Source organism: Puma concolor, chromosome A3 (assembly GCF_028749965.1).
Source record: "Puma concolor isolate L17-30 chromosome A3, mPumCon1.1.hap2, whole genome shotgun sequence".
Lineage (NCBI taxonomy): Eukaryota > Metazoa > Chordata > Mammalia > Carnivora > Felidae > Puma > Puma concolor.
In genome coordinates this window covers 114,675,075-114,690,992 of record NC_141669.1, presented here as the reverse complement: position 1 = coordinate 114,690,992, position 15,918 = coordinate 114,675,075, and the positions used below count along the sequence as shown (strand labels likewise).

Below are 15,918 nucleotides of genomic sequence, written 5' to 3'. Positions count from 1 at the left end.
TCTTGGGGCGCCTGGGTGGCTCAGTCAAACGCCCGACTTCAGCTCAGGTCACGATCTCGCGGTCCGTGAGTTCGAGCCCCGCGTCGGGCTCTGGGCTGATGGCTCGGAGCCTGGAGCCTGTTTCCGATTCTGTGTCTCCCTCTCTCTCTGCCCCTCCCCTGTTCATGCTCTGTCTCTGTCTCAAAAATAAATAAAACGTTAAAAAAAAAATTAAAAAAAAAAGTACACTTATCTTGATGAGCATGGAGTTATATACAGAATTGTTGAATCACTATATTCTACACCTGAAATGAATATAGCACTGTGTGTTAACTACACTGGAATTAAAAATAAAAGTTAAAAAAAATAAAGTAAAAGGATAGAAAAAGATGTGCAGAAGAACGTAGGATTGGCTGGACACCCGGGTGGCTCAGTCGGTTAAGCGCCGACTTCAGCTCAGGTCATAATTTCACAGTTCGTGAGTTCAAGCCCCATGCCGGGCTCTGTGCTAACAGCTCGGAGCCTGGAGCCTGCTTTGGATCCTGTGTCTCCCTCTCTCTCTGCCCCTACCCCGCTTGTGCTTTGTCTCTCTCTCTCTCTCAAAAATAAAATAAACATTAAAAAGATTTTTTTTAAAAAAAAGAAAGTGGGATTGGCTCAACTAATATCAAAGTAGATTTCAAAGCAAAGACTATTACCAGAAACAAATTCATCCAGAGGACAATATGCACCTAAAAGAGTTTCAAAATACATACAGAAAAACAGACCTGCAAGGAAAAATATACACATCTAAATTACAGTCAAAAATTTCAATACCCCTCCCTCAATCACTGATGCAACAAGCAGGCAGAAAGTCAACAAGGGTACCATAGACTTGAACAACACTACCAACCAACTTGTCCTGACATTTATAGGACACTCTGCCCAAGAACAGCAGAATACCCATTCTTTTCAAGTATACACGGACCAAGATAGAGCATATTTTGGACCATAAAACAAATCTCAATAAATTCAAAAGGATTCAAGTCATACACAGTGTTTGTCCATTATGGTCTCTGCCGATAACAGCATTAAATTCAAAATCGGGGGGCACCTGGGTGGCTCAGTCAGTTAAGCGACCGACTTCAGCTCAGGTCATGATCTCACAGTTCGTGGGTTCGAGCCCTGCATCAGGTTCCATGCTGACAGCTCAGAGACTAGAGCCCATTTTGGGTTCTGTGTCTCCCTCTCTCTCTGCCCCTCCCCCACTCATACTCTGTCTCTCTCTCCTTCAGAAATAAACATTAAAATAAAATAAAATAAAATAAAATAAAATAAAATAAAATAAAATAAAATAAAAATCAGTAATAGAAAGATCCTTGGAAAAAAATCTCCCAATATTTATAGACTAAATAATACACTTCTCCGTCTCAATAATGAATCAAAACAGAAGCCAAACAGAAATTTAAAAGTTATCTTGAATGGAATGACAATAAAAACACAACATATCAGAATTTCTGGGATGTCACTAAAGTACTACTTAGGAAGAAATTTGGAGCACTGAACACCCATAATAGAGACACACAAACACAAAAAGGGCCTCAAATAAATGACTCAGCTTCTGTCTTAAGAAAGTAGAATATGGGGTGCCTGGGTAGCTCTGTCAGTTAAGTGTCTGACTCATGGCTTAGGTCATGATCTCACAGCCGTGGGATCGAGCTCTGCATCAGGCTCTGTGCTGAGCATGCAGCCTGCTTATGATTCTCTCTCTCTGCCCTTTCCCCACTTGCACATGTGCTCTCTCAAGACAAATAAATAGGCATTAAAAAGAAAAAGTCGAGGGGCATCTGGGTGGCTCAGTTGGTTAAGTGTCTAACTTTGGCTCAGGTCATGATCTCACAGTTTGTGAGTTCGAGCCCCATGTCTGGCTCTGTGCTGACAGCTCAGAGTCTGGAGCCTGCTTCAGATTCTGTGTCTCCCGCTCTCTCTGCCCCTCCCCTGCTTGTGCTCTGTCTCTCTCTGTCTCTCGAAAATAAAAAAACATTCAAAATTTTAAAAAGAAGTAAAACTGTCTTTATTCACAGACAACATGAGTATCTGTAGAAATCTGATGGAATATACAAAAAAGGCTACTAGAACTAGTAAATGAATTTATTGGCAAGGTTGTCAGGCTATAAGATCAATATATAAAACTCAATTTGCATTCAATTATATAATGAAAAATCAGAAATAAAAAATACCATTTATAATGCCATCAAAAATATGAAATACTTAGGAAAAAGCCAACAAAAAGATGTGAAAGACCCAAACACTGAAGAGTACAAAATATGGCTGAGAGAAAATTAAAAACCTAAATAAATGGGAGAGATATATCTTGTTCATGGGTCAGAAGACTCATTATTAAGATGCCAATTATTCCCAAATTGATCCATATTAATCCTGACTGAAATTCCAGCATATGTTTTTATAGAAATTGTTAAGATAATTTGAAAATTCATATGGAAATCAAAGGGCCTACAAACCCTGAAAAAGAACAAAATTGGAGGACTAAAAACACCTGATCCTAAGAATTATAAAGCTACAGTAACAAAAAGTATGGTATTGGTATAAAAATAGATCAGTAGAACAGAATGGAAATTCCACAAATAAATCTACAAATATATGGGCAACTGACTTTTGTCAAAGGCACAAAAAGAGAAAAGATGACTTTTCAACAAATGGTAAGAAAAACGAACTTGGATCCATACTTTGCACCATATACAAAAATTACCTAATGGATCATAGGCCTAAACACAAAACCGAAACTATGGAAGTTCTAAAAGAAAAAAGAGGAGGAAAATCATTGTGATCTTGTGTTAGACCAAGATGTCTTAGATATGACACCAAAAACTAAATCCAGAAAAGAACAATTGATAAACCAGACTTCCTCACAATTAAAATTTTCTGCTCTTCTCTAAAGGACACCGCTAAAAGAATGGAAACACAAGCCAAAGACTGGGAGAAAATCCTTGCAAAGCGTAGATCTGGTGAAGGACTTGTATGCAGAATATATAAAGAACTCCCAAAAGTTAGTAATAATAATAATTTTAAAAACTCAAGCAACTCAATGAAAAAAAAAAGGCAAAAGATTTGGATACTTCACCAAAGAAGATATACGAGTGACATATAAGCACATGAGAAGATTCAACATAATTTGTCACTTAGGGATATGTAAATTAAAATCACAGTGTGATGTTATGCACCTGTTAGAATGGCTAAAATTAAAAAGATTACTCACAGCAGGTATTAGGATACGGAGCAACTGGAACTCTCATATACTGGGATGGGAATGAAAAGCGAAATGATCATCTTGGAAGAGCTTCCACGTTTAACTGACACACACCTATCACATGGTCTAGGCACTTTCCTTCTCCACTTATTCACAGCATTCTTTGTAGTAGACCCAAGCTAGAAACAACCCAAACATCCATCAGGAGATAAGCAAATAAATTCTGGTATATCCATACAAAGGAATGATGCTTGGAAATAAAAAAGAATCAACTGCTGACACACGACACCACGGATGTCTCAAAAGACTTCTGCTGAATGAGAAAGATGGGAGAAAAAGCATACTGTATTTATATAGAGCCCTAGGAAATGCAAACTCCTCTATAGTGACCGAAAGTAGATTGGTGTTTTCTTGTGGATGGTTAGAGGCTGTTGGGCAGAATTCCAAACAACATAGGAAACTCAGGTCGATGGATAGACCCAATGGATGGATGGTTCTTTTAAAAGGCAGCTATGGTAGTGGTTAGAAGAACATGTTTGGGAGTTTTCAGCTGAAAAATACTCTGGTACACACCTGCCAGGGGACCCCCAGCAGGCTACCTCAACCACAGGATACCTCAGTTACCTCCTCTGTAAAAAGGGGCTAATAACAGAACATGCCTTAGAGGATCATATTCAAGAATGAATGGCTAATATGTGGAAAGTGGAACAGCATCTGGAACACTGGAAGTATTCCATGAGTGGCACCCAGCGCCCTTCTCACCACAGGAGAGGAAACCAAGGCACGAGCGGAGGGAGTAGGGTATGAGGTAATTGTTGTTTTTGTTTGCTTTGCATCCCTTGCTGTGGTTAATTATTCTTTCTACCCCTTCCAAGGGATTCTGGTGGGGCTAAAACTCAGTGTCCAATACCCTTGGAGCATGCAGCCTATAACAGAACCCTGTCTTCCTGGATAGAGTGATGCTCTAAAGTATGTGCAAACAGTAATCCAGGCCCATCAAAAACCTTTTCTGGGATTGATCTAAATTGAATATACTGAGGCAAGGAAGGGGAGGTCTTTTTCCTCTAGGCTTTCCAAACTGGCTAACGTAAGCCTAGAGTGATCTGTGACATGCCCTTACCGCCTCCCTCATAGGAAAGATTTTTGACAATGGGGCAGAATGGGATTGAGGGAAGCAAATGGAGAAAGGGAGAATCCTAAGGCTAGCCTTTGAACCCCTGGATCTATCCATACCTGAAGCCGAACCACTCCTTTCCTTGATGACTTACGAACTAGTCAATTCCCCTTGGGACACAAGACAGTTTGACCTATGTTTCTATTTGAAGGAGTCTTAGAGGACAGAGAGGTGAAGTGAGTTGGCAGTAAAATATTGGAGCTGGGAATCCAAAACCAGGTCTCACTGCTACCCAAGCTCAAACTTGATTGCCACTTCCTACCTGTGGGACCAGGGCAGATGCCTGCGATTCAGGATGGAGGGACCGAGCCAATGGGAAACGCTATGGGCTTGTACCACACAGGGGAACAGGGGCCTGAGCTCCCGAAAGCCTGACATGAGACTGAGCTTAGAGGGAAACCACTCAGCTCAACCCACGTAGGGACGATGTCTCACTTCAGGCTCCTAACCCCTCGAAGAGATTCAAGAGACAGGACAACAGGTCAATGGCATATTTATTTACAATCGGACCAAAAAAAGGCATACAGGCATCTTTTAATTAAAAATAATAATGATGATGATTAAAAAAGTCAGAAAAATTGATGATGTTTGAACCTTTTATGAGGAGTCCATTTCCTAATTCCCCCCACCCCCAAAAAAGAGAATCTCTTAGGGAAAAAATCCGAGATTTGAATGAACAAAAGCCTCCATTATCATTCTCTACTGCTTGGGTTCCTTTTTCTCCAACCTGATTCTTGGTGGACACCGTTTGGCGCTACGGAGTCACTGTGAGCAAGGTTGAGAAGTCCACTGGTTTGACTGGTGGAGCTGGTAGGGGCTGCTGGGAGAACCTGGAGTCGGGGTGCAGGGTGTCATGGGGGTGGGGTGTGTTCCGAGCTTAGCCAGCATCCTGAGCTTTGTCTTGTGGTGGGAGTCCCAAAGGGGCTGATGCAAGGGTGAGCGGCTGTTACTTAAACGCTAACCCCAGGGTGGGTTTGGCCACTTGCAACTTAAGAACAAATGTTTGGTTTGGGACATGCACAGGGTGCACAGGGGGTTGGGTGCTGACAGAGGAGCCAGGCTCGCAAAGCTAGCTCCCTCTTTCTAACTTGGCTCTTTGCCTATTCCTGGGAATCAGGGAAAGAGTGACAGAACTGACCTTCCATCTTCCTTCCCACAAGCAGGTGTCACCCAAGGAGGCAAGAATCAGACAGACGGGAGATGGAGGTGGAGGTGGAGGGGATGGGTCTGGCTGAAAGAGCTGAGCATGAGCACTGAGGCTGGGGAATGTCAGGGATAGAATGCCACCTAAAGGAGGGCATCTGAGGTCTCCCGGCCTTGTTCTGTGCTGGTAGGGAGAGTGGAGAGGGCCCGCCACCAGCACACTTCGCAAAGAGCAGCAACCCCCCGGGGAAAGAACTGGGGAGCAATCCTGAGGGGTGAGGACCCTTGTCCCAGACAGACACGTGGATGCTTGGCTTGACTCTGTAAATACTTGGCCCTGGATCCAGGGTTTCTTGGCACGCACAGTTCACTGCAAGTCTCTTCTCTGGTCCAGCAAACTCCCGCTGCTCTGAGCAGGGGTGAGTCCTGCTGTCCTGGGGCACTTGGCCCCAAGTACTTCCCGGGGTTTTTCTTGTAGCAATAAGACTTGGTCACCCTGGAGGCCTGGCTGGAAGCCCTGCTTTGGGCAGCCCTGGGAGGAGGCTGGGGGGAGAGAAGAGTGAGGGAGAGGGCTGGTAGAGGCTGGTCGGCACTGAGGATGCACGTCCGGGCTAGAGCTGGGCTTTGTCGCGGCATCAGAGGTGAGGATGGGCCGTGAGAGGCTCGGAAACCTCACCGAAGCCCCAGAAGGCCAGGCGTTTCCTCTTCCAGTTAGTTGTGGGGTGGCCAACAGCCTGAGGAACTGAGGTGGAGACAGTGACCAAACCCAGTGTCTTGGTGATTTATCCATCCTGGATCCTTACGTTAAAAAAACTAAGGAAAAAACCCCCAACCAAAAATAAACCTGAATAAACAGGTCTGAGAGTTCCTGCTGGAGGGAACTTTCATAGCACTGAAGAAAAAACAACCCACAAAAACCTCATCCCCCACAGAACTGGAATAAATTGATGAAGAAAAGTCCAAGATTTATCTACAGGCCCTCCCGCCCCCCACGCAGCCCCGGGATCCAGGAACACTGTGCCAGGAGTTACATTCCAAACGAGCAGGAGTTATTTTATTTGCGTGCCTGCAGTTCCCCACGCAGAGTGGCTTCCTGTCCGTGGACAGAGTGGGCCTGGCCATGGTCCACCCCCATCAGTCTATCTTCACAGCAGCGTAGATCTTGCGGACAAACATGTAGGCTGCATAGAAGCCAATGGTGCCCGTGAGAAGCCAGAAGGACAGGACCATGAGGGCCGTGTAGCCAAAGTACAGGAGAGAGGGGATGAACTCGACGATGTCCAGCTGGGCGAGTGGAGAGAGAAGAGAGGGGTGGACACTTAGTGTCAGCCTGCCATGGCCAACCTGGACACCGCTCCCCCCCACCCCCGACCTTCTCACTGATCTTGTGGTGAAGCGGAGGCCTGGTAGGGGAAGGGGCTTGCTCCGAGTTGGCAGGGAGGGGCAGGCGGAGCTCACAGCCATGGCGAGCCTTCATCGGCAGCAGGGCCCGGGTACCGCCTTGAGTGCTCATGACCACCATGGCAGGTTTTTAACCAGCCACAGATGGGGGACAGAGGGGTCCAACACCACCCATGGTTCCACAGCTAGGAAGCAGAAGGAGGTAGAATTTAAGCCTTGGGCTGGAGGGCTAGGGGTGTCCAAGGCCCAATTCCACTATCCTAGGCCATTTCTTGTGCAAGGGGGAGGGGGGGGTGGAGGGGAGGGGGGGCGGGCGGGTAGGGGTAGGAATCTTCCTGGAGAAGGGCCTGAGAGCTCATTGGGAGAGAGAGAGGAGCCAGGGCCAGCATGCCTTAGGAATGGCCACAGCTGTGTCACTTCTTCACCCTCCACAGTCCCCAGAACAGCATGGCAACAATCCTGGATGGCTGGAGCAGCAGCCGGGAGGTGGTGGGAGACAGGATTAAAGAGCAGGAGCCACCATTAAGCCAGCCTACAATCCTCTCCTCCTAAGAATGCTTCTGTCACTTTTGTTAACATCTCACAGGGAATTCATCTTGGAGCACGCTGGACTCTCCTGCAGAGTTTAGGGGCCTGGCAGGGATGCTAGAGACCTGTTTGTGGTGGTGTTTGCTGGGCTGGGCAGAGCTAATCTGGAACCTTGGTATCAAGACCTACTCGGCACACCAGGGCCTGAGTGGGGCCTGTGCTGGGGCTCATGGGCAGACACATGGTCACAAAATGCCAGGAGCTCGGAAAAAATCAATATATCCTCTAACTGGGGGGGTGAAGGCCATGTTTTCAGGCTTAACCCTCCCCAGGTTCATACTTTCTTGTGTCTGGAGATGGGGTGAGGGAGGTAGGGGACAGGACAGTGGTAGGTAAACCCAGTGGCAAAACCAGGAAAGGTACAAGGCAAATAGGCAAAGCTGGAAAGGCCCCTAGAATTCAGGCCGGCCAAGGCTGTCATTTTACAGACAGGATCTGGGGCTGGGGTGGAGGTTTTTAGAGCAGAGAAGAAAGACTGGGGCACAGGGAAGAAAAGGAGATCATGATATGACCCCGGGGGCAGTCTAGGAGGCCCTGTAGCTAGGTTTCATTTGCCCAACACTGTCTCCCATCTTCCATCTTCCCAGTGTTTTGGGGTACCCACTCCTTTACTCTGTGGCCCTGCTGGGGCTGTCAGTTTTAATACAGAACCTAAGCAGGTCGATCAGAGGACGCCATCCCATGGGACCTGAGGAGCAGAGGGATGGCATGTAACCCAGGCCAATGAGCATCTTCCCTGGGACTGGTAACTTGACGGTAGAGGAAAGATGTTCTTTTAGCTCTAGGGCTGCCACTGGCATCTTTCCACTTTGAGGCAAGATCCTGCATGCAGATTAAAGCCAAGAATACACACAGAGCTGAGGAATGGATGTGGAGCACCATTTGAAATGCTGGATCTAACCATGCCTGAAGCTAGAACTCCAGCTTCTCAAACTTCCCAAGTTATACCAGTTAATACATTCTCTTTTTGCTTAAGCCAGTTGGAAATGAGTTTTGGTCACTTTCCGCTCAAAAGTTCTGATGAATACAGGCTATAGAGGAGGGAAATTAGATTTCTTCTGGATGATTCCAGGAATAAGAGGATGGCCTGAAGATGGAAGTTACAGGGTGATGGATTCCAGTGTGAATCAAGGAAGACTTTGATAATGACAGGAGCTAACCAAAGAGACTGAGAATGCCAGGAGGGAATGTCTTCTGTCACTGGAGGTGCTAGAGCAGGGGTCAGCAAGCTTTTTCTTCAAAAGCCAGATAATACATAGTTTAGGTTTTGCAGGCCATGTGGCCTCTGTCACAACTACTCAACACTGCCACTATAGTGTGAAAGCAGCCATAGACAATATGTAAGTGAACGAGCATGGCTGTGTTCCAATAAAACTTTATTTACAGAAACAGGCTCACTGGCGCACGCACTATAGTTTGCTGACCCCTGAACTACATGGTTACTTGCTGGGATCTCTGGAAAAGAGGGGCACAGTCGGCAAACCGGAAGCAGGGGTGGAGTACCACAGGATGATCCACACAGTTCTTTCCAACCTGACGATTCGGCCAAAGGGCGTTCTAAGCCTCCACCAACTGACCTGTGACTCTGGTTTGGGAGGACACCCTGGTTGCAAGCAGAGAGGACTCTGCCTGTTTTTGGATTTTGGAGACCTGAGGCACAGCGGGTGAGACCGTCTTCGGTGGTAGCCTTGGAAGGGAGGGGTCCACCACAGTGAGCCCAAACTCCTCTCAGTGGCCCATCCATCTGGCTTATGTGTCATGCACAGACCTACCAAAACCACTGTGGCAAGTGGGGATCTGCTTGTGTCCTTCTATGCCACCAGTGGGTGAACCCGAGTTCCTAAATTTGGGCGCCAAAGCCTATTTCGGAATGTTCTGCTTTTATCCTCATTAACTCTTCTCATCTACATTCTTTGTTCTTTCACGTTCTTGCTCTTTCTTTCTTAGTTTGAGCTGAGTACCTCATTATCAGTGTCTCCAATTTCCTGTGAACAGTGCTGTAAGGTGAGAGATTTCCTTTAAGTTCTGCTTTGGCTGTATCTCACAGGTTTCGCGTGCAATATTGTGCCACTTATCCTGAAGGCTTTTGTCTCCCAAACACACACAACACAGATTCTCTCTGTCCTAAAAGGCAGCATGTTCTAGAACACAATGACTTTGGTTCTTCCCACTGTTGGTGGGAAAGACTCAGACACTTGGGTGTTCCCCCAGCACCCTCGTCTCCACCAGCCCTGAAAGGGCTGGGGGCTCCCTCACACAGGGCAGTACCTTGTTAACAAAATAAAAGATGGCATAGACAAGGACGTAGAACGCAGATCCCCCGGAGACTAGGAAATTCCTCCACCACCAGCGGTAATCCTGAGGAGGAAACAGAGCAGAGTTATTGTCTCTAGGCACAATCTCTCTTCCCCAAGTTTCATGGTTGCCTGAGGGGCTAAAGACCCTAGATAAGAACAGTAATATTTGGGGTAATGGGAATGTTTTCTATCTTGACTGTGATCATGGTTACACAACCATATGCATTTCTAAAAATTCACTGAACTGTAGACTAAAATCGGTGAACTTTATTCTGCATACGTGATACCTCAATTAAAAAAAAAAAAAAATCAACAAGGACCACAGCAAAAGAGCAGTAATAACAACAACTAACATTTCTTGAGCAAATGCTCGCTGCAGGCCAGACACCATTCTAAGTGTTATACATGAATCAGCTCATCTACTCCTTGTAGTAGCTGAGTCAGGCCCTCTGGCTATCCTGTCACATGATGAGGAACAGAAGACACAGAGAGGTTAACCAACTGCCCAACCAGGGCTTCTAATGGAGGAGCCAGGGATTCAGCTCAGGCTGTTTGTCCCAGAGCCCTTCCCAAGGGGCTCCACCAAGAGCTAGTCTGCAGAGGGAGGGAAGGTCGTCCCATCTGCCTCAGCTACTGGAGAAACCACTACTGGAGTGGACTCTGTACTGACAAATCTAAGTGTCCTTCTGTCAAGTCGCAGTGACTACTCCATGTGACTATGCTGTGAGGTAGGGATTCTTAAATCCAGTCTACAGCTGAATAAATGGGGGTTCAGCTAAGTGAAGTGATGTACTTGCCTAAGACCTCATAGCCAGAGGAGGGGGGCCCACATGGGAAACCCAGACAGCTTCATGACCCATCCAGTCCAGACCCAGCTTTCCTCACCCCCAACTCTTGGCCCCATTCCCCTCACCTCTGCACAGAGCTGGAAGTACACCATGACGATGCTGATTTGTGAACACGACACCACCAGGATGATGAAGACAAGGAACAGGAAGCCAAAAAGGTAATAGAACTGATTCTCCCAGATTGCCTGTGGACACATCACAGCTGGCCTTCAGCTAGCCTGCCTCCACCCAGCGACCCCTTCCCTTGGCACATACTGCCTGTTCTCGAAAAGCCACCCCTCAGTTCCAACTGGTACACCACCTGCCATCAGGACAGGAATGGAGACACCATCATGATACCATTGGGGCCTGTAGGCCTCGCATGTGGGTCTGACTGGCCCTTCCTCCCTGGAGCACAGGGGGAGCCAGGCTGTTCTCAGGGAGGAGCTGCAGCATGGCTGATCCTGCAATGGGTGGGCCCCAGCCTGAACTTGACAACTTGTGGAAAATAATGAATCCCACCCAAATCAAAATTACACAGCAGCCACCACCACTTACGGGCAGCCTACTGTGTGCCAGACAAGGTGCTACATGCTTTATGTGCATCTCCAGATATAAGCCTATGAAAGCGTGGCCATTCATGGATGAGGAAGTCAAGGCTCAGAGAGGCTGGCGATTGGCCCAGGGTCACACAAAAAGAGTAAGGTACCCCCTCTGGGGGGCAGCCAACCCATCTTCTGACCCTTTTCCTAGGCAGGGCTAGGTGGGCAAGGGGGTCCCAGCAGGGAGGGGCTGGACCATTCCAGAGCAGCAGATGCTGGGCCAGTATATCAGCAGGGAGGGGCTGGACCATTCCAGGGCAGCGGATGCTGGCCCAGTATAGATTTGGTGCAAGGCACTCTAGGTGCAGAGTGCCGAGCTGGCTCAGCCAGGTGCAGATGGCTCTAAAGAGCCCTTCTGCCAACTTCCATCTTGGCAAGCCTGGGCAGGAGTCACATCATCCCAACAGCTACTACTTAACAAGCTCTGCTTGAGTGCCAAGCCCTGTGCCTTTTATAGACATTGTCACATTCTAGCCTCACAACAATCCTGAGAATTAGGAATCCCTCCCCCCGCTTTCCTGAGAGTTCAGAGTATAATAGGTAAAAAGATGTATAGGGACCTGGAAATCAAATCAGATGCCATGATGTTAGTCATGGTGGAGACTGGCTGCCATATTACTGACACAGCTTCTATTTACTGAGCACTTCCCACACACCAGACCCCATATATGATGGCCTATCTCATTTATCCTTCCAAGCCATCTGAGGGGCAGGAGTGGACACCCTGAGAGCATAAATGGGCCTGTCTGAAATCTCTCAGGTGGTAAGAGGCAGAGCACATAAGTGGAGGGACAGGGACGAGGCTAGTAGGGGTGAAGGTTGTTGTGTGGAGGGGCGGGGGAGCACCCTACCAACCTCCTGGGGCTGACCTAGCCCCGGGGAGAAGCAGTACTCACACTGAAAATGAAGAAGAGCTCGATGAACATGGCGCCGAAGGGCAGGATCCCAGCCATGAGAATGCTACGGTAGAAGGGGAGGGTTAACACCGCTAGGAGAGCCGGGCCACTGGGCATCCAGGCTCCTCCCAGGTAGCATGAGGGATGGTGCTCACACAGGTGTGGTGGTTCTAATTCTCTGGCATACTTTTTGGACCATGACAGCCTCCTGAGAGAGAGGCAAGCTGGGCATCAATCTTCTCATTTTATAGATGGGGAAAGTGAGGTACAGAGAGGTGGCATAACTTGCCTAGATCTAAGTGATGGTCTTCCCCTGTCTCATCTGCACTTTTCCATCCCTCCCTTCCCTATCCTGGGGGTTCTTAGGCCAACACCAAGTCTGGTTACAACTTGGTCTCCTTAATGTGGCGTCGAGTTAAGCTTTCACGAAGTCTACGAGAGCCTGTTGGAGCTGCAAAATACCAGGCACAACATCCCAGGGGAGGGTACCCTGTTCCACGTTCTAAGGAAATGGCTCAGGGCAGTGTCCGCCTTGCCCACTCTAGAATTCCCTGGCCTCACCCCTGCCAGAGACTCACCCAACAAATCGGTTCATGTACCACCGCTGTTCGGGGATCTGCCGGGGAATCTGGTTGGTGCGCACAGGGTTGTCATATGGCTGCTTGCGGAAGCCGAAGTAGTAGCCCAGGTAGACAAGGGGCAGGGAGATCCCGAACCACATGCACAGCAGGGCCACCATGGTGGGGAAGGGTACCTGCGGGCACAGCACCGTGAGGCCCCACAAGGCCCTGAAGCTCAGGCCAGGGGCTATGCAGGGAGGAGGGGGACCTAATGGGTCCCATGGAAGGAAGGCCACCACAACGGAGAAGATCCTGCAGACACATCCCCCACAAGGCTCCTGGCCAGAACCTCCTGGGGCTGATCCAGCCCTGAGAAAACATGGAGGGCAGCTTGAGGACCTTAAAGAAGGAGCCCCGGCATCCCAGAGGGGCTCGTCATCCAGGGAGGAGGCAGGAAGCAAGAACATAATGGGGTGGTGAAGAGGTCAGGATGAAGAATTACATGGTATGTTAACCGAAGACAAAAGGGAAAAAACAAAAGTGCACAAATTGTGTGTTCCCAATTTTGTTAAAATGAAACACCGTAATACACTATGAAGCCAAAAAAGCAGGTTATAAAACTGTATGTATAGGACTCCATTTTAATAGAAACAGCCCAGTATTTATATGTATATGTGCCTACAGAGGCCTATGCTGAAAAGTTGACAGTACTTCATCAGATGGGATGTAGGGATTACAAGTGATTTTTCATTTTCTTCTTTATCCTGTTCTACACAGTATTATGTTGTTACAAGAGTCATGCAAACTGGAAGAAGTGAATTAATATATACAAAGTGTTGAGAACAGTACTTATTCCAATGTAAGCACAATATAAATGCCTGCTGTTACATTGCAATTTTAAAGTTATATCATTCTATTTTAAATATAGCTGAAAAGACTGCAAAAATATACTACAACTTCTCTGTACTTTCCAAAATTTCTACAATGAGTATTTATAATGAGCAGTTGGTAACTAACTGGGAGGAAAATGTTGAAAGAGAGAAGGAACACAGGTATAAAAGAGGAAGTGAGAGGATGAACATGACTCTGTCTTTCCTGAGGGCGGCTTCCCCAACCGCTGCAGAGAAGCCAGTCCACTGGCACCCCGGACTCCCAGCCTCACCCAAGGACCTCTGATCAATGGGCACCTGCAGGTGGAGGGGAGGTGGCTCTCGCCACTGAGGCCAGGATGGCAAATGCTTGCCCTCCCCCTCCACTGCAATCCTGCCACAGGATCAAAACCCACCCCCAGCTGAGTCTGCAATCCTACTCCATGAGTCCCGCACAAGTTACTACCAATGGCCGGGGCTGGCAGGGTCCCCGCTCTGAGGGCAGGACAACGCGCGGGGGCTGGTGTTGCGGGACAGCGACAGGCGGAGAGCCTTGTTTGGGATACTGACCTAATAAACCCACAGCAGGCAACGTTCCCTTGGCCGAGGCAACGGGAGATTCCCCAGCTGGCCCCTGGACTGTGGAAATCTCCCTTTAGAGAAGTGAGCTCTGGCCAGCTGTCTGCAAGAGCCCACAAGAAGGCCAGGGCTGGAGTATGGGCAGCCGGACGGGCAGGGCTGGGGAAACCCCAGCTCGTCCACAGCCCCTGGGACTGGGAACAGAATGCTGGGGACTCAGAAAAGGGAAGGGAACAGCAGGAAGTGACCTGTGGGAGTGGGACCGAGCATAGCCGTCCCTCCCTTACTTACTGCTCCTGATGAGTGCTTTCCCCAGATGAAGCAATTCAAAACGAAGCAGATGCCAAAAACCACACCAGGGTACAGTGTTGCCGTCTGGAAGCAAGGGAGACCAAGTTGGGGGTTGCAACTAGGGAGCTGCCACCCGTTCCAGTGGGGTCCCCAGACTAGAGGCCCTCAACCCTCCTTGTCCCTCAGGACTCAGCTCAAGGACCATTCCTTCCAGAAAACATTCCCTCATCTGCCCTTCCCCTGCCCTCATCCCAGTCTGTGAATATGTATTGTTACCTGGTCAATGTCTGCCTATCCCCGAGACTGGAAGCTCCTCAGGAGCTCCCCCTGCCTACTGAGCTGCTCCCAATCCTTAGAACACAGTAGCTGCTCAATACACATTTGCTGAACAGGAATGGCAGCTCCCTAGTTGCAATGAATGCAACTCCCTAGGAATGAATGAATAAAACTTTTATGAAACACCTATGTCTGGGCCTCACCCAAACAGCCTAGAGTGGTGGATAAGCTTTGAATCTTAGGGGTGGTGGGTGCTGGCCTCACAACACATCCTCTCACCTACTCCTCACTACATGCCTGCCTCGATGGAGAATTAGCATTACCCTTTTTAAAGAAGAGGGCACTGAGGCCCAGCAATGTTAAATACACACCCTGACTCCACACAGCTAAGGTGGATCAGAGGCTCAAACACAAGCAGTATAACCTGAGTCCCAGCTCCTGACCCACTGTGTTGTAGACCATCCACTCAGATCTCTTGGACTGGGGCCCAGGCAAATGGAACCAAAGCCCTGGGCCTACAGGAGCCTTCTTCACTGCTGTGGCCGCCCAAGCACCCAGGAGGGCCACTAACCACATTGCCTGAGGCCCCCTGCAATCCGGCACTCAACCTCCAATGCCAATTTCATCTTAGGCCCATAGCCCCACTTCCCCGCCCTCCACAACGGGTCACTGCCCTTGTGCTGTTATGCAGAGTTATCAACATCTCAGGGTATCTGCCTCCTGAGTGCTAATGCCGTGCCAAGGGCCTTCCATTCAGTTTGTCTATCCACACAACAACTCTGAGGGGTAGGTGCAACCATCCACCACCGGAGATGGGGAAAGAGAAAGGACAGAGCCAGGACTGGGAACTAGGAGATTCCAGAACCCCAGACCACCCTGCTGGCTGCTTCCGCCCATCTGAAACCTTCCTCAAGGCCCACTTCAAATGCCATTTCCTCCCTTGTTGCGTGTTCCTGCTTCATACCACTGTGCAGCAGGGCATTCATCTGCCCTCCTGGCCAAAATTTACAGAGTGGGCACTGTGCTAGGTACCAGGGGTGAGAACAGGAAGAAGATTCCAGCGAGGCAGACAGACCCGTAAATGGAGAACTAGCTCCATGGCACTATTTGTAGGCATGAGGCTCTGCCCAGGATCCTCTGGGGTGTCAAGGAGGACACAGAGGTCAGAATGGAGGAGGAGGCTTCTAGA

The 15,918-nt window shown here is 48.5% G+C and overlaps 1 protein-coding gene across 3 annotated transcripts in view; it reads right to left on the bottom strand.

Annotated features, from left to right (window-relative positions):
• Positions 1-4,876: 4,876 nt before the first annotated feature.
• The window catches only part of TM9SF4 (transmembrane 9 superfamily member 4), a 53,656-nt gene continuing 42,614 nt past the window's right edge, over positions 4,877-15,918 (bottom strand). For all 3 annotated transcript variants that reach the window (XM_025931863.2, XM_086701951.1, XM_086701952.1), the window contains 6 exons: positions 14,454-14,537; positions 12,733-12,908; positions 12,155-12,218; positions 10,743-10,862; positions 9,801-9,890; positions 4,877-6,827 (listed from right to left, as the gene is read on the bottom strand). In XM_025931863.2, the coding sequence (XP_025787648.1) occupies positions 6,678-6,827; positions 9,801-9,890; positions 10,743-10,862; positions 12,155-12,218; positions 12,733-12,908; positions 14,454-14,537 (684 nt within the window). In that variant the 3' untranslated portion in view covers positions 4,877-6,677. The remainder of the gene's footprint in view (positions 6,828-9,800; positions 9,891-10,742; positions 10,863-12,154; positions 12,219-12,732; positions 12,909-14,453; positions 14,538-15,918) is intronic.